The sequence below is a fragment of the Chanos chanos genome, chromosome 8, assembly GCF_902362185.1.
Source record: "Chanos chanos chromosome 8, fChaCha1.1, whole genome shotgun sequence".
Classification (NCBI taxonomy): Eukaryota; Metazoa; Chordata; class Actinopteri; order Gonorynchiformes; family Chanidae; genus Chanos; species Chanos chanos.
The window spans coordinates 31,492,698-31,510,741 of record NC_044502.1 but is presented as its reverse complement, the minus strand read 5'-3'; the positions used below and the strand labels follow the sequence as shown (position 1 = coordinate 31,510,741).

General features: G+C 38.8%; 3 protein-coding genes across 3 annotated transcripts; 2 read left to right on the top strand and 1 right to left on the bottom strand.

Moving 5' to 3' along the window:
• The first annotated feature begins 1,614 nt into the window (after positions 1-1,614).
• LOC115819579 (odorant receptor 131-2-like) lies at positions 1,615-2,658 on the top strand. The gene has a single exon (XM_030783083.1). The coding sequence runs from the start codon at positions 1,615-1,617 to the stop codon at positions 2,656-2,658; it is 1,044 nt and encodes a 347-aa protein (XP_030638943.1).
• A 4,803-nt stretch (positions 2,659-7,461) lies between these two features.
• LOC115819577 (odorant receptor 131-2-like) lies at positions 7,462-8,499 on the top strand. The gene has a single exon (XM_030783082.1). It carries the CDS (start codon positions 7,462-7,464, stop codon positions 8,497-8,499), a length of 1,038 nt encoding a protein of 345 aa, XP_030638942.1.
• A 1,394-nt stretch (positions 8,500-9,893) lies between these two features.
• On the bottom strand, positions 9,894-17,364 carry ppme1 (protein phosphatase methylesterase 1). The gene is made up of 14 exons (XM_030782007.1): positions 17,127-17,364; positions 16,240-16,333; positions 15,156-15,248; positions 14,749-14,806; positions 14,379-14,430; positions 13,936-14,090; positions 13,059-13,149; positions 12,690-12,755; positions 11,915-12,041; positions 11,522-11,651; positions 11,340-11,384; positions 10,653-10,717; positions 10,435-10,502; positions 9,894-10,136 (listed from the first exon to the last, which is right to left on the bottom strand). Coding segments are annotated over exons 1-14 (1,131 nt in total). The 5' UTR covers positions 17,213-17,364; the 3' UTR covers positions 9,894-10,135.
• Positions 17,365-18,044: the final 680 nt, after the last annotated feature.

The window sequence follows — 18,044 nt, the reverse complement described above, 5'->3', positions numbered from 1 at the left end:
CGACTACACGTGGCAAGATCTTTTGTTCATGGTGACCTCCGCTTTGAACAGACGTAATGTCACTCCTGAACTGAGAGAATGGATCAGACTGCGTTTTTTTCTTTGGGTGGATTTGATTTTTTTTACCTCTCCTTAATGACGCAGGCGGACAGGGTGCAATTCACCGTTGAAATATCTATAGCGAAAACCAACAACGGTGTACGTCATGAGGACAACAAAAAGATGTTTGGATGATAAATCTGTGGGAGGCTGCGGTTGAATTATTTTGTCGATGTATTCCTGAAACCAATTTAACAGTTTGGCAATGAAGAATTCGAAGGAAATGTAAAGGAAGAGCTAGTTATATGTAACCTTTGACATATTAGGCCACAGAGCAGAGATAGGAGTATAGAATACCACTATTCCTTCCACTGATCCATTCATTCATTTTACTATTTGTTGAATATCTTTATTAATCCATACATAGATCCATTATTATTGTTGTTATAATCAGTATCTGAAATACATATCTAGATGACTATGTGTCGTTATCATACATAAATACAAACTCCTGTTTTTATACTTGCCCTCATCCTTCCATTCTTATTATCTGTTGAAAAAAAGCCTTACTCAAAAATAAATCTACAGTTTTATACCAGAGTACTGCTGGCAGCACATCTCACAGCTACAAAACCATCCACTTAAATACCACACACACACCACACACAATACACATGCATGCTACAAATACAATAAATCACACACCTTTCAATCACTACACATACTATAAAATGATACAATGAATATCTACAATGAATTTCAAAGATGACAGTATATTGCCAGAGTTCAGTAAATCATGTCATTCAAAGTTCATATTACTGGAGGTTATGATGCTTCTTCACTTGTTTCAGTAACTGTATGAGTCAAGATTAGCACCTTCTTCTTACTGTATTAGCATAAAATATTTACTCCGCAGAGGACAGTCAGCTTAAGGTTGAAAATGACTTTTGTCTTTATAAACTGAGATGAATTTGATGTGGCATTTGGTAAATGATAAATTGTTAAAGGTTATTGTGTTCCCATGGCCTTTGATGTCATTGGCAGCTCTGAGTGCTGTCATTCACTTCTAGAAACTAATTGACTTTACTGGAAACTAATTGAACATTTTGTGTCAGAATAATGATCCCTTTTAACTGTTGCTATGATCATTATGTTCTGTGCTGTGCATGGTTTAACTACTATTTTTTTTTGGTGCATATTGCCTGTTTGTGTACTGTGACGTTTGTGTTCGTGTAGTGTCATTCACCATTGGACGTCAGTGATGTCACCATTGATTATAAAAGTCATGGAGATATGTATTATTTCAGACTGCATTCGGGGTGGTCAAAGACAGCTTGGGGAAGAAGCTTTTTCTTTCACTGGAGAAAAACTTCACGAAGTATTTGCTCCTCTATTTTAAATCTTTATCAGAGCTAAACTTGATACATCCATAGACCAGCTGTAGTTACTGCATGTTTTCACCACTTTTCTCATTCAACTAAAATGAAATAAAACACCTTAACAGTTCTGCAGCGCAAAAATAATTTTTTGAAATCTCTTTTCATAAACTGTTTTTATTTCTTTGCTCAGGCCATGATGACTAACAATAAAACCACTTCAGAGGTTTTATTCATTCATCAACAGATATTCCATGTGCTAGGTGCACCAACGGTGACAAGATTTGCCATGGCTCTGTTTGTGGCACTGTTCTTTGTGTATGTGAATGGGGTTCTGCTCTTCGTTCTGTGGAGTAAACCTGTGTTTAAGGAGACTCCTCGCTACATTCTTTTTGCTCACATGTTACTCAATGATTCTATCCAGCTGCTAATATCTTTGATTCTTTATATTTGTACTCTGGCTTTCCTTCAGCTGGCCAAGGCTGTTTGCTTTCTTTTAGTTTTTGTGGCCACGTCCACTTTTAATAACGCTCCTTTAAACCTGGTTGTGATGTCTCTAGAACGCTATGTAGCCATATGCTTTCCATTAAGACACAGTGAGATAGCTACCCGGAGACGGACTTGCGTTGCTGTAGGCGTGATCTGGATTATCGGCTCTATCAACTGCATGATCGACACTCTTTTTGCGGTGGTGACGGAACCGAAATCTTTCCACTTGCTCATGTTTTGCACCAGGGAGAGAACCTTCATAGCTCCGTGGCAGGCAGATATGTATCTAGCCTTTAACGTGTTTTACTTTGTTTCAGTGACAATCATCATTGTTTTTACATACATCAGCATCATAGTCGCAGCAAGGTCTGTCTCCACAAATAAAGAATCTACTAAGAAAGCCCACAGGACGGTATTACTACATCTCATTCAGCTGGGCCTGTGTCTCACCTCTTTCCTGTATGGAACTATTGAGCGAATATTGGCAATGACAAGTAACAGCACCCTGTTCTGGCATCTTCGTTATCTAAATTTCCTTATCGTTCTCCTTCTTCCTCGATGTCTTAGCCCACTCATATATGGCCTTAGAGATGACACTGTACGGAATTTGTTCCGACACTACTTTTGTTGTCGTCCTTCTGTTATCAAGCCTGTTCGTATTAACCCTACGTTCACACTGGGAGGGGCGAGAGCGTCAAAATTCGCTCTACCAGGCCTATCAACGCTGTCGAACACTGTGGACGCTCTGGCGTAGGTGAAATAGTCGGATACAAGTTCGTTCAGAATGCTTGGTCTTGCAAACTTTTCCTAAAGGGGCCGCAAGGCAAACAAAAGTGTCGACCGGTATCGTTTTTGACCACAAGTAAGTTATAAGTTAACCTCATGAAATATTTTAAATGTTAAGGTGAGAAATCGATCGATGAAGGAAAGAAATTAACAATTATAATAACATGTTTGGTAACAAAATATAACGAAATAAACTAATTAAAAGCCATTTGTGTGGTGTAACCTTTGTGTTGATGCTAAGATGCTAAAAAATGCTCAATCAAATTTCAACCAGCCACGGCAATGATCAACCTCTCCTCCGTTGTGCATTCGGTGCGTTTGGTGGGAGCATAAGTTTACACAGTTGGGCTCTCTAGTGCGGAGCACTTCTTAATTCCGATTGTTTGCCGCCGAATCGTGTCATAGTTTATTACCATAAAATTAACCGAACTTCAACTTCATTCTGATGCCCAAACCGCCCAAGACGCAGCGGCACTCGCCGCTGAGAGACGCTGGCTCACAAAGCAAATGAATAACTTCCGGTCGCTCTGACGCTCTCGCCGCCTCCAGTGTGAAAGCACAGTAACGAAGGGAAAGTTTAGTTTTGTCAAAATATCAGAAATTAGTTGGCGTTGTGCACAACACATTAAGTCATTTCTGTTTCATTTACTTTGTGATATATGTGTAAACAGACATTGAATCCAATGACATTTAAGTATATTAATATTCTATTCAAAACGCAATGAAAGTATGGAATCTTTGTGAATGTTAAAGGTTTTTAAACACATATTTACACTGTGCTCTAATAATTCTCACACACTGATATCTGTATTCAGACTGCTGAAACAATGCATCATCTGTCAAAGGACAAATGTCTGATGTTCAAGATTATTGAAATAACACCACTTTTAGTTTTATTTTCGCCATTTTGGGACTGCTTCAAATCATTTATGGTACCTGTCAGCAGAGGCTTCATGCTGACGAGGCACGTGCCCCTCCAGATTTTTGATATCTGGATTTCTCATATTTTTTTTTATATTATCATTATTTATAATTTGTGGTAATTATCATTTTAGGAGTAAAACACATTCTTTTAATGATGTCGTAGATTATACCTCAAAAAGTCACACACACCCTTTCTCTGTGGTACTGGTTTCTTCCTAAAGTTGCAGGATGAAATCGGTTCGCAACAGCAGGTAAACACGCGAATTTTACAGTATAGTGTGACAGGGGAAGACTCATTAATACTTGATTGGTATTACAACGTTCCTGCCATGTCGCAAATGTGACACCACTTAACTGCCATACTCTCTCTGAAGAGAACAAAACAGAAAATGATCTCTGGAAGCTTTAAAACATTGTTATCATGAATCGCCTGTGTACTAGCTTACGTTACCGTTCGTCATTTCGTCGGCTGAGACATGACAACAAGCAAATGTTGACTAACGCTAGCTTAACGCTATCTATAACCCTTAGGCTATAGTCTTAACATTCTGTATACTCGCCTTCTTCTAAGGGGATAAAAATGACCCGCCTTCACTAAACCACTAAAATAAACGGCTTGATTGAATTTTAAACCCCGAATCTATTTTGCATGAAGAAACAACCTGTCATTCATCACAAACTCTGTGAATATCTGGGTTTTTCCTCTTCACAGTGCAGAAAGACTGCATTTAATCAGTGGACACCACTCGTTTTTATTACGACACACCTGTTATATTCTTACTTATTGTACAATGAGCACTTCAGGATGTCTAATGTCTGTTGTCAGTGTGTCAGTAGGATTTCAATCCCCACCAGGAGCGAATTCTGTGATGACAGCAGTTTAGGGTTGCCATGGCTTTGTAAGTCTTTATGCACGCACGCGACGTGTCAGTGCGGGAGCGTTGTATCGGTCAATCAGGTAGCGCTTCTTTTATGAATATTAATGAGTCTTCCTCTGCCGCGCTATATTTCGAAAATACGTGGTAGCCACGCACACAGTACTCTGCGTAATGCGCGTCAGTGCTGAAGGAGATGTAGACGACAGCTTAACGGTGTGTTGCTGAGGTGGTCAGTAGAGTATCAGTCCCTTTTTCAAACGTGTGAAAATGAAATGCAATTAGTTATACACACTTAATCGCATTTGAGAAATATAGGCATAGTTTGCTCTGCAAGACAGCAGCTAAAGTTAGTAGCCATTCCTCAATCCGGTTGTTTAGCCTTCTGGCTCCCTAGCTAGTCGTGACCTGTGACAGCATAGCAAATAGCATCGTGAGAAAACAGTACTGGTAACATGTGTATTCTTACATCGTGCTTGCATGTATTGGAGTTGTTGTTTCCTGAAATTAATTGCCCCACAGTAACAGTTCTCTTACAGCGATATCACTTGTCTGTTTCGACAGTCCATTATTAGCTCATTACTTTCTTTTTCATTCCTAAATATATGGTCCAGGAATGCCAGAATATTGTGAATCTTCTGTGCTGCAGTTCCAGTAAAGTATAAGAAGCGAGACATTTCTACAGCTCAGTTTTTCCAAAGATACAGTCGATCTGGTTTCTGCTAAAACCTTCACGATGTATTTAATTCTCCACAAGTAAATTATCGCCATTTTTTACACTTTGACCCAAATGAATCAGTTTAGATCAAGTTTTACATACTCATGCTACCTTGTGTGATCTACACGCATAACAAATACTGCAACATAGCCTTGACTCTGTCTGCTGTCTAGAGCAGCATCATTTTATATGACGGTCTTAAATTTAGGTTAATTTTGCTGTACAGTATCGAACCTTGAATTATCTCCTTTTAAGTTCTCCTGTATTGTTCCTCAAATTATGTGACAGCTTTTGAAATGTCGATATGAAAACGGCTTGTTTCAATCACTGTTGCACATCAGGGCATGGCTATTAATTGAAATAGTCAAATCGTCAATAGCCTGGTTTAGAAATGGGTCTTAATAGGGCACAGCTGCTATGAACATGTCATGTGCCGTTGTATGTAATGATAACCACGTGTGTAATATATTGGAATTATTGATTGTACAGTGACCCACTTACCTGAGTTTAAAAACCCATGTCCAACTACACGTCGAAACATCTTTTGTTCATGGTGACCTCCGCTTTGAACAGACGTAATGCCACTCCTGAACTGAGAGAATGGATCAGACTGCGTTTTTTTCTTTGGGTGGACTTGATTTTTTTTTTTTACCTCTCCTTAATGACGCAGGCGGACATGGTGCAGTTCACCGCTGAAATATCTATAGCGGCAACCAGCAACGGTGTACGTCATGAGGACAACAAAAAGATGTTTGGATGATAAATCCGTGGGAGGCTGCGGTTGAATTATTTTGTCGATGTATTCCTGAAACCAATTTAACAGTTTGGCAATGAAGAATTCGAAGAAAATGTAAAGGAAGAGCTAGTTATATGTAACCTTTGACATATTAGGCCATAGAGCAGAGGTAGAGGTATAGAATACCCCTATTCCTTCCACTGATCCATTCATTCATATTACTATTTGTTGAATAACTTTATTAATCCATACACAGATCCATTATTATTGTTGTTATAATCAATATCTGAAATACATATCTAGATGACTATGTGTCGGTATTATACATAAATAAAAAATCCATGTTTTTATACTCGCCCTCATCCTTCCATTCTTATTATCTGTTGAAAAAAAAAACCTACTCAAAAATAAATCTACAGTTTTATACCAGAGTTCTGCTGGCACATCTCACAGCTACAAAACCATCCAATTAAATACCACACACACACACACACACACCACATACATGCATGCTACAAATATAATAAATCACACACCTTTTCAATCACTACACATACTATAAAATGATAATATATGTAATGATTATAGTATTATGGTATTAGAAATAAACGCTTAGTAGTTCTAAAGTATAAAAAACATCACTAATTAACAAGTGTCTCTTGCAGCTGCCACACGTGTCGGTATCTACAATAAATATCACAGATGACAGTATATTGCCAGAGTTCAGTAAATCATGTCATTCAAAGTTCATATTACTGGAGGTTATGATGCTTCTTCACTTGTTTCAGTAACTGTATGAGTCTAGATTAGCACCTTCTTTTTACTGTGTTAGCATACAATATTTACTCCGCAGAGGACAGTCAGCTTAAGGTTGAAAATGACTTTTGTCTTTATAAACTGAGATGAATTTGATGTGGCATTTGGTAAATGATAAATTGTTAAAAGTTAAGTTATTGTGTTCCCATGGCCTTTTGATGTCATTGGCAGCTCTGAGTGCTGTCATTCACTACTAGAAACTAATTGACTTTACTGGAAACTAATTGAACATTTTGTGTCAGAATAATGATCCCTTTTAACTGTTGCTATGATCATTATGTTCTGTGTTGTGCATGGTTTAACTACTATTTTTTTTTGGTACATATTGCCTGTTTGTGTACTGTGACGTTTGTGTTCGTGTAGTGTCATTCACCATTGGACGTCAGTGATGTCACCACTGATTATAAAAGTCATGGAGATATGTACTATTTCAGACTGCATTCTGGGCAGTCAAAGACAGCTTGGGGAAGAAGCTTTTTCTTTCACTGGAGAAAAACTTCACGAAGTATTTGCTCCTCTATTTTAAATCTTTATCAGAGATAAACTTGATACATCCATAGACCAGCTGTAGTTACTGCATGTTTTCACCACTTTCCTCATTCAACTAAAATGAAATAAAACACCTTAACAGTTCTGCAGCGCAAAAATAATTTTTTGAAATCTCTTTTCATAAACTGTTTTTATTTCTTTGCTCAGGCCATGATGGCTAACAATAAAACCACTTCAGAGGTTTTATTCATTCATCAACAGATATTCCATGTGGTAGATGCAACAATGCTGACAAAATTTGCCATGGCTCTGTTAGTGGCACTGTTCTTTGTGTATGTGAATGGGGTTCTGCTCTTCGTTCTGTGGAGTAAACCTGTGTTTAAGGAGACTCCTCGCTACATTCTTTTTGCTCACATGTTACTCAATGATTCTATCCAGCTGCTAATATCTTTGATTCTTTACATCTGTGCTCTGACTTCCCTTCAGCTGGCCAAGGCTGTTTGCTTTCTTTTAGTTTTTGTGGCCACGTCCACCTTTAATAGCGCTCCTTTAAACCTGGCTGTGATGTCTCTAGAACGCTACGTAGCTATATGCTTTCCATTAAGACACAGTGAGATAGCTACCCGGAGACGGACTTGCGTTGCTATAGGCGTGATCTGGATTATCGGCTCTATCAACTTCATGATAGACATTCTTTTTGCGCTGGTAACGGAACCGAAATCTTTCCACTTGCTCATTTATTGCACCAGGGAGAGAATCTTCATAGCCCCCTGGCAGGCAGACAAGTATCTAGCCTTTAACGTGTTTTACTTTGTTTCAGTGACAATCATCATTGCTTTTACATACATCAGCATCATAGTCGCAGCAAGGTCTGTCTCCACTAATAAAGAATCTGCTAAGAAAGCCCACAGGACGGTATTACTACATCTCATTCAGCTGGGCTTGTGTCTCACCTCTTTCCTGTATGGAACTATTGAGCGAGTATTGGCAATGACAAGTAACAGCACCCTGTTTTTGGATCTTCGTTATCTAAATTTCCTCATTGTTCTCCTTCTTCCTCGATGTCTTAGCCCACTTATATATGGCCTTAGAGATGACACTGTACGGAATTTGTTCCGACACTACTTTTGTTGTCGTCCTGCTGAGATCAAGCCTGTTCGTACTAACCCTACGTTCACACTGGGAGGGACGAGAGCGTCAAAATTCGCTCTACCAGGCCTACCAACGCTGTGGACGCTCTGGCGTAGGTGAAATAGTCGGATACAAGTTCGTTCGGAATGCTTGGTCTTGCAAACTTTTCCCAAAGGGGCCGCAAAGCAAACAAATGAGTCGACCGGTATCTTTTTTATGCCGACTGACCACAAGTAAGGTATAAGTTAACCTCATGAAATTTATTCTGACGCCCAAGACGCGACGGTCCTCGCCGCTGAGAGACGCTGGCTCACATAACAAATGAATGACTTCCGGTGGCTCTGACGCTCTCGCCGCTTCCACTGTGAGCGTACAGTAACGAAGGGAAAGTTTAGTTTTGTCAAAATATCAGAAATTAGTTGGGGTTGTGCATAACACATTAAGAAAATTTCACCGCAGTAATTTCTGTTTCATTTGCTTTGTGATATCTGTGTAAACAGACATTTAATCTAATGACATTTACGTATATTGACATTCTATTAAAACTAAGGAATCTTTGTGAATTTAAAAGTTTTTAAACCCATTAGACATTTACACTGTGCTGTAATAATTTTCACACAGATATATGTATTCAGACTGCTGAAACAATACATCTGTCCAAGAATAAATGTATGATATTCAAGATCATTGAGATAACACCACTTTCAGATTTGTTTACTTTTTGGAACTGCTTCAAAGCATTTATGATACTTGGCAGGAATTTTAAAAGTTGGAATACTAAAGGTGTTTTTTAATATTGGAAGAAAATTAAATACTAAAAGAAAAATTAGAAATTAAAAATATAGATATACACTAAATATATACACACGAAATGCAGTCTTCAAATTGTTTCAAGCTATGGCAAAATAAGTTATAAAATATAAAATGTTTCTAACAGCATTTTCCTAAAGCAACAATGGAAGCATCATGTCTGTTCATGCTCCATGATTAGGCTCAATTACCTGTCCAGCAGAACATACAGTGCCATCTTGTGAGGGAGAAATGCACTGCACTTCACTCTCTTGTTTGACAGATTTGCACTGATATCATGCAAAAATTTATTTACAAGTACTGTTAACCAGGAAAGTTAACTACTAAAATGTATGGGGGGAAATGTAAATTGAGATTTACATGCATTTTAGCAGAAATGGCCTGAATAATTCCAACAATAGCTGATGTGAATAGTTGGAATGGGTGAAAATAGTGAGAGAGAATGGTTGTCTTCTGTATCCAGTCACAAGGTAAGAATACAACAGGACGGTCAAAGGTCTTTGTTTAATTGTCAGTCTTGAAAATCAACAATTGGCATCATAAAGAACAAAGCACGATGTTATGACCTTCAACTGAATGAGTGCTAGGAAAGGCTTTTGCAGAAAATGTGAAAGAGAAGGAGGAAGAAATGGAGAGAGAAATCCTTTAAAAAAAAAAAAGAAAAGAAAAGAAAAAAACAAAACAAAAACCTGCTATTTACTTATGTTCGTGACTGACATCAGCTCTACACATTCAATCAAAATAATTAGCAATTATACATTAAATTCATTTAAAAAAAAAAAATAGAAATCATAATTTAAAGACGAAGTGCTGAGGATGTTTTGCAGCGGAGACTGTCTGATGTTTAGCGTATTGTATAAACAGAATGGCTGGTGTGCGAGTCTCACTGCACTGGAGGGGCTTCAGAACTGCTGATGAACACTAGTGTTGGAGCGGGTCAATGCCGTCTGCTCACAGTCACAAAAACACGCACCGAAAAACAAAAAAAAAGAGAGACAAAGAGACCAAAGACAGTGAAAACAACAGGTCATGTGAGAATGTAAGTAAATCGCATGTAAGTAAATCACTGGTAATAGCCACGATGGTTTTCATTAAGCTCGCCTATGGTTGTATTTCAGAATTTACAATTTTATAGACTGAAGCCCAAATAATATTACAGTCCAGTTGAGGGACAAAAAATGAACTTAAAAAAGTGAAAAATGCTCAATTTGCACAAAAAGCACCACAAACACTTCCATATCTTACCAGGGGAAACCCTCCTTGAATTCGGTGAACCTATGGCGGACCATGAAGGTAGCCAGAGCGTCGGCAACCTGAGAGGAAAGATATTGAAGGAAAAAAGGATGAGCCGAAAAGCTAATAAAGGACAGAGGAAGATAAAGATAACCATTTCAGTCTTGAAACACAGACAGCAACACAACAAAAAGAGGAGCTTAAAACGACACCATAGGAGTAATAACTACTTTTTCCGGGGCGTCCTCATGAACCGCATGACCACACTGTGGGAGAACCTGCATCTGGAACTTTCCTGCAATGATATAGTGAGGAACTTATAAGTATATACACACATCAGAACAACGTGACCCTTACAGCATTTGAGAAAGACCATACAGTTGCATGCAAAGTTTGGGTAGCCCTGTATGTTTCAGCAGAGGGTACCACGTCATTATACATTTAACACTGTACGGTGTACAGTTTGGGTCAACTGTCATTCACTTACGGATTCACTGAGTAATATGTTATGATCAGGGAGAGTCAAAGTTTAACACACAACCGGACCAGTAATTGGACCATACACACGTAAAGTGTAATCCTGTCTGTACAAAAGGAGCATAAAGCAATGGAAATATCTGTTGAAAAGGACACATATTTTGAAATAATAACTAACAACTTTAAAAAAAATTAACAAAAAAAATCACTGTTAACAAAGCATAGTGCAGAGTCATTATGTCCCATTATCACTGTGTAAAGTTACACAGTTACAGTAGAATACAGCAGAAGCCATTTTGGAAGGCCAGACTAAGGGCAACAAAATTCCTTATCACGTAATAAACAAAAAGTGTGGTGTTCTCAGTATTGTCGACAGCGTATACATACACATTAGGGAAATGCACAGGCAAAACCCTTCAAATAGCTGAGTATCGCCTCACCTTGCATTTGCCCGATTGTGAGATCTTTATCCAGCCTGTCGACACCTACAAAATGCATGCATGCGCACACACACACACACACACACACAAACACACACACAAACGCAGAGTATCAGAGATTAGCTTGACAGCATAAACAGCACTAATAAACATGTCACAAAAAAAGGGAGAGTGTGCTGTACCTGCCAGCAGTAGGAGTTTGGGCACAGAGCAGCTGAGGAAGAGGCTGGAGAGGCCTCGAAACCAGCCCTCCCAGTACTTCTCCGTCTTTGACAGCTCCACACGCCAGGTGTACAGGTTCTCCTTCTTCACCTGCAAAGGCATGACAAGGCCTGATTCAACTTTCAGATCACCCTCAACATTAAATTAGAGATTTACACACAAATGAACAGACACTGTTATCTTGCACATATATGCAGCGCATCCAAAATACTCTAGCTCTAATTGTAGTATGAATCTGAACTACTTAAAATATCAGTCATTTTTGTCACTGTCATTCTGTTAGGATTCTAATTTATGGAGTCCACAACAATTTAAAACCAGAAATACTTTTTTTTGTCTTGGTCTCTTGTTACCTCATGGTCGTCCTCCTTCTTACGTTTGTGGTTGGACTCACCACCATCTTCATCCTCTTCTTCTTCCTCAATAATGCCCTCAGTGATGCTCTTGGAGACACCTGGACTGCTCAAGGGCTCCTCACATCTTGAAATGTACAGATTTTGTTCAGTAAAAGGGCAAATTCCCCAGAATGTAGTTGTGGCATAGTATCTGCAATATCATATTCTACATAGTTTGTAACCTTATTGCAAATTTTGATAGGATATAACAAAACACCCGGGTGAACAATTGACAAAAATATGCAATACAGTTACAAATTATAACTGTATAAAGTGTTATAAACAATGATTTTCTGGGGACAGCTGTTTTTATGTATTTTTTTTGTTTTATCTAACGTCCTGTTCATGTGCTTTTTTGCGTTTGTGCTGTATTACAACCATTCTAAATTTTCTGTCAGCAAGCCTACTCCAGCTTTCCTCCTAAATTCACATTCCTGTTCTGTCCTACCAGGATGCTTTGCTTAGGGGAAGGCCTGTGGTTGGTTGGCATCTGATGCACACGCAAAGTGCATCCAATCAGTGTGAAGCACTGCAACACATATCTTCAGTTTTTATGCAACTGAGAGAGTGATTTAAAAAAAAAAGTCACTATGTAGCACAAATGAATACTGAGATAATGAGACGTAAATGACATATTCTTTAGGCTTACTGGAAAAGTTACCCACATTCAAGCAATTTCGGTTAATAATGCTTGTGAGTGAAAGACACTCAAATCTCCGAGTTGCAGACTTACTCTTTAATTTGACCAACCATGGACACGCGTGCAGACTCTATGTTCCTGATCTGCCCACTCTTCACACTGAGAAGAAAATAAACATATACATGCACATAAATATAATGATAAGCACATTCAGATTCAGCAGTAAAATACCAACATAACATCACACGCGCTTTGAACAGCATAGCTTCTTGGATAGGCTAACACAACAGCTTTGTTATAACTTGCAGATGGACGTGTAAATACCGTCTTCATTCATAAAGGGCTGTGGTACGCTGATGTCACACTCATGATGGAAACCGTACACATTTAAAATTTATATTTAGAGATGGATTGTTTTAGGATTTTATCATTTTTACTTAAATGCACTACATTATTACATACCTCCATTCAATGGCATTCTCCACTGATTTAAAGGTTTTTGGACGACTTCTCAAAAAATTCTGCATACTGTTCAAGGCATCCATTGCTGTTCCTGAGTAATGACACCAAAACAATTATTAGAACTGGTCTACGAGGAGACCAATCGTATGATTAATCTCACTGTTGGACAATAATTTCAAAAAGACCTTTTATGGGAGGTATGGGAGGTCTCCTCATCCACTTTCTAAAAAAACTAAAAAAAAAAAGTCTAACTATTGCTTTTGATGGGGTTTTTAAACAGAAAAAAATAATTCGTTTATACTAGGGATGTCTCGATCAAGTTTTTTTGCCCCCGATCCCGATCCGAGTCATTTAATATTGGGTATCTGCAGATACCAAGTCCCGATCCGATATTTATATTTTCCTAGGTAACAGAGTTGCACAGTGCACATTTCAAGTACATTAAAGTAATTAAAACCAATTCAACGTATATGCTTGACAACTGGATTGCTTTCATTTCCCAATTTAAAACATATCCACACTGCAGACATTTTAGCCACGTCCTGCCACAAATTATGCTCTCCGCTTACGACACCTGTGTGACAGCTGAAGTAAAACAAAGGATCGGGCTTAGGGTCGTGCTCAGTACAGCTGATACCGATCAGTTAAAAAACGCCTTGATCAGCCCCGATACCGATCTTTGAGATCGGATCGGGACATCCCTAATTTATACTTTGTTTGCATTACTGAAACTGTGGCAAAATGATAGTGGAGAAACAATTTGATCACTCAGCATCTGACACTGTTGCTTTCAGGCACAGAATTTTGATCTATTTAGCATGCAGGTGTTTTGATGGTCTTCATAATGGCAAAATTAACTTAAAGGAACAAACTCTACCTTCCACCACATCAATTACACAAAGGCCGAGCAGAGATGGCACGTAATTGGCGGCAGCAGTGTGAACTGCAATAGCTCCACCCATGCTATGTCCAATGATCATGACTGGAGGTGGATTTTCACCATAGAGGGCCTCCACTACTTTCCCAACGTCCCTATATACGATAAACACATTAACTTAAATAGCAGTCTGGCATTTCAGCATCATTTCATCATTCATGAACAACACTAAATAATTCCTGGCTAAAATGACCAATCTATAAAATGACACATCTGTAACTAATATAACGAATGTAACCAATGAAACCAATGTAAATTTGTCTCTTCCTAAGAATGAGTGGGTATGCGTCAGAAGATGTAGTTACATCATGAAATCTTTTTACAATCTACACCAGTCTTCATTACAGTAAGGAATAAGCGAGGTAGTGTCAACATATCCTTACTTGGCCATTGTCTCTGCTGAGAGATCTTCTGAGTTTTTAACTTTTGTGTCACCTACAAAACAGCAGACAGATAAAGACCTTTATTCCACAGAGACCTAATGACTACATCTTTTTATATTACAGTAACTGTATGCCTCTGCCCATTTGTTTATGGATGCAACAATGGCATTAGTAACTATAAAAAGAAGATACATGGCAACAGTGTATGACAAATGTAGTTCCCAATGGCTGAGAGGCATAAAAAGCTATGGGCTACTCATATCATATTCAGAATCACATTTATAATTCAATAAGACAAAGGATTTAAACAGACAGGAATTTACCACTGTGTCACACACACAGACATCACATTAAAAAAAAGTTCACTAACCGTGTGCTCTGAGGTCCATTGCCACAACCCTGCAGTTGATTCTGCTGCATATCACTGACTGTAGATATATAAAACAGCGAGATTATCTCCAACATCTTCACAGAACCAACACTAATGCAAGAATATAAAACCTTACATATAAATTTTTGAAATGATAATAGAATGAAAGAATATAAAACCTTAAATATAAATTATATACGCTTTCGTAACAGTGTCTTCTTGTCACCCTAACAGGTGCACAGATACCAACATGTACTTATGTACTTCAAAAGTTTGACAGTAATAAGAGGGATCAATCTGAAATCTGGGTGGTATAACTCTGAGTAATGTAACTTTCTATGACATCTTCAAACAAGTGGAGTAATTATATTTACTGTACAGCGTGGATGACGTTTTATGAAACTCACAGTGAACACGGCCCAGGATAAGGCAGAGTGACCTCCACCGTGGAGAAGGAGAAGAACTGGACCTTGGGAACCACTGCTGTAGATTCTGAATGTGTGCAAAGAGGTCAAGGGATGTAAAATATGTTCCAACAGGCTATGAATGAGGGCACCGTATCTATGACCAGCATACAGGCAATCACCAAAATAACAGGAACACCTACATGGGTCTAAATAAGATACCGCAATTTAGCCTGAAGAGCTTCAACGTGCCTTGTTGTAGATTGTGGAGCTTAACTGGAGAGATGCAGCAGCATCCTTCCACAAGGCATTTCATTGCCTGGTGTTCTGTTGATGGTGGTAGAAAACCTTTACTAGGGTGCTAGCCCAGAATCTTCCATAACTGTACTTCACTGAACAATTCAGTGAGCATTTGTAGGCTGCAGATGTAGGTGCTGCCATGCTAGAAAAGATAAGCCCCATCAGGACACAAATGATACAACACAGGGTGTTGATGACTAAGAAATGCTTTGTATTTCTTGCTCTTACTTTGCCCTCAGAGTGGTTGAGGGAAACTAATCCATATCAGAAAAAACGCAACCCACACCATAGCAAAACTGCCAGAAGCCTTCACTCAGGTAAGGGCTCCCCCCCCCCCCCCCCCCCACACACATACACCACATGCACTCAACTGCTTGCTGAAAGGAGAGTGCAGGATGATTCATGAGTGTATGACATTTTTTATGCAGTCATTATGTATGACTACAATATCAATCACAGTCAATCTTAATAGATGATGTCTCAATCTTAGATTTCCTGTACCATATCAAACATGAGCAAGTTCAGGGTTTTTTGTAACTGAAGCCCTGATAATCATCTATCTTTCAGCCAACATTCATCAAAAGTGGGGAACTGCATTTTTGTTTTATACACACCTCTGTGGCCCCACCTGCATTCAGTACATTTTGTATCATTCATTTCCTCATGTGCTACCTTTATTGTGGCAGTTATGCTACCCGTAAAGAACACATAAAGACCTGAGGGACAGATACAATGTGTAAATAGCTTAAGTGAGGTCATTTCTCTATTAGTAGGCGAAGAAGGATATGTCTTTGCTGTTGTCATTCTCTACTTCCAGATCTTCCATGATTTCGAAGTACTGACTCCAGGGCAGAGGGGTGAAATCTCGTTTCCTTCCCGGTCTGCATGTTGGATAAAAAAAAAGAAAATAACGATTTTAAAACAGTTTACGTGAAAATTACGACTCGAGTTCCTGACGTAAACGTTCTATCATTAACGTAAGGGCACTGCTTTGTCATTGATATGATATTGAAGACATGTGTATGCCCGTATGTGGCATGAAAACGCTTGTATACTTGAAGGAGAATGACAAACATGAAACAGCGATAGGGAAACGTGATCGATGCTGGGGAGGAAGCAGTGGGGCTGGAGAAGATGACGGTGCAAGGCAGGGGGCGTGGAGCAATGTAGGCAACTGACAACTAATGTCTTTTGGATCTGCAAACATCATAAATATTGCATAGTCTTGCATAGTCTACGTTAAGATCAAAGACCTAGGTGAGGGGATCAAATATGGTGAATGATGTGAAGCTAGGCTAGCTAGCTAAATAAATTCGACTTGGTTCAATGTTGCCAAGGGTTCCAAAGTAAGTTATACATGGAAGACAGTCTCTCCTCTACATTATCTTCTCCAAGTACAGCGTAATACCACACGTCTGAAGTAGCTACATCACGCGCGACTCAACCACAATTGCAAAAATCAACATCTATTTTCCAAAAGGAGAGTGCACATCAAGTAGATGGCTAAGTCGTAACATCAATCACATATGAATTTTCTCCAAGGTAACCAGATAACTGGCTAAGTACACTCCGATATGCGATTGAGGCCGTACAGCTTTTTGCAGCATATTCACTACATTATGAACGATTATGAAAGGTGCTTCTTCACGGTAAGAAATCCCGGTTAAAACTCACCCCATTCTCATTTTAGATCCTGACTGCAACCCTCCTGCCATGGGAGGTCTTGAAGCTAACAGATTCAAATGCAACTGTTTCTCCATGCTTGCTGTGAAAATAGAGCAGACGTTTGAGTGTCAACTGGGAATTCGCCTCGCTTCTTTCGGCACCATACGATTACTCTCCTAATTCAACTAGGTTTTCAGTCGTTTTTCTGATTAGAACTATGACGATTTGCTGTGTGCAGAAAATACTATACACAGAGGCAGGGTTTCCTCCCACAAGTCGTTTTCGGAAGTGGAATCTTGGGAAATGTGTGCCGTTATATGTTTGAATATATATGAACACAATACGAGCTAAAACGTTCGAAACTACAGTTCACAGAAAGCACCATTATAGGTTTGTTGAAGCGTAAACGCACTCAAAAGGTATGACGTAATGTTTCAGATGCATGCATGCGGGCGGACCAAAGGAGATGCCGCTGAACTTTCTTTCTCTCTCTAATATTCAAATCAGCCAGGTAGAGGGTATGATTCCGTCCTACAAAAAAGTGGTTCTCAGATTTCGAGACATCCAAACTTGTAGCTATCGCCGATTCCCGGATCTAAGTGGAATTATGTAGGAGCTGGCACTTGGTGTGTACAGATTAATATCACTGATTAATCAGCAACTAATGATTTGATTGCTTATTCATTTTTTCTTGGGGCCTTGGAAATATGCATTTCATTTTTGAAAATGGGGCTTTGGAAACATGTATTTTGTTTTTTCTTTGGGCTTTAAATGGGGCTTTGAAAGCATGTATTTTATTTCATATGAGCTGAGGGCTGTCAGATACTGAATTACTATGGAATCTGGTGGAAATGTTACAGAGACAAGATAAGAAATCTCCTGCAAATGTCACAGAGAGTTTCCTAATTAACAAACAAGATGAGAATT

Coding starts and splice junctions, on each gene's coding strand:
- LOC115819579 (XM_030783083.1), top strand. CDS start 1,615: ATGACTAACAATAAAACCACTTCAGAGGTTTTATTCATTCATCAACAG.
- LOC115819577 (XM_030783082.1), top strand. CDS start 7,462: ATGGCTAACAATAAAACCACTTCAGAGGTTTTATTCATTCATCAACAG.
- ppme1 (XM_030782007.1), bottom strand. CDS start 17,212: ATGGAGAAACAGTTGCATTTGAATCTGTTAGCTTCAAGACCTCCCATG. Junction 14,807..15,155: donor TATCCTGGGCCGTGTTCACT/GTGAGTTTCATA, acceptor ATATATCTACAG/TCAGTGATATGCAGCAGAAT. Junction 14,431..14,748: donor AATGGACCTCAGAGCACACG/GTTAGTGAACTT, acceptor GCTGTTTTGTAG/GTGACACAAAAGTTAAAAAC.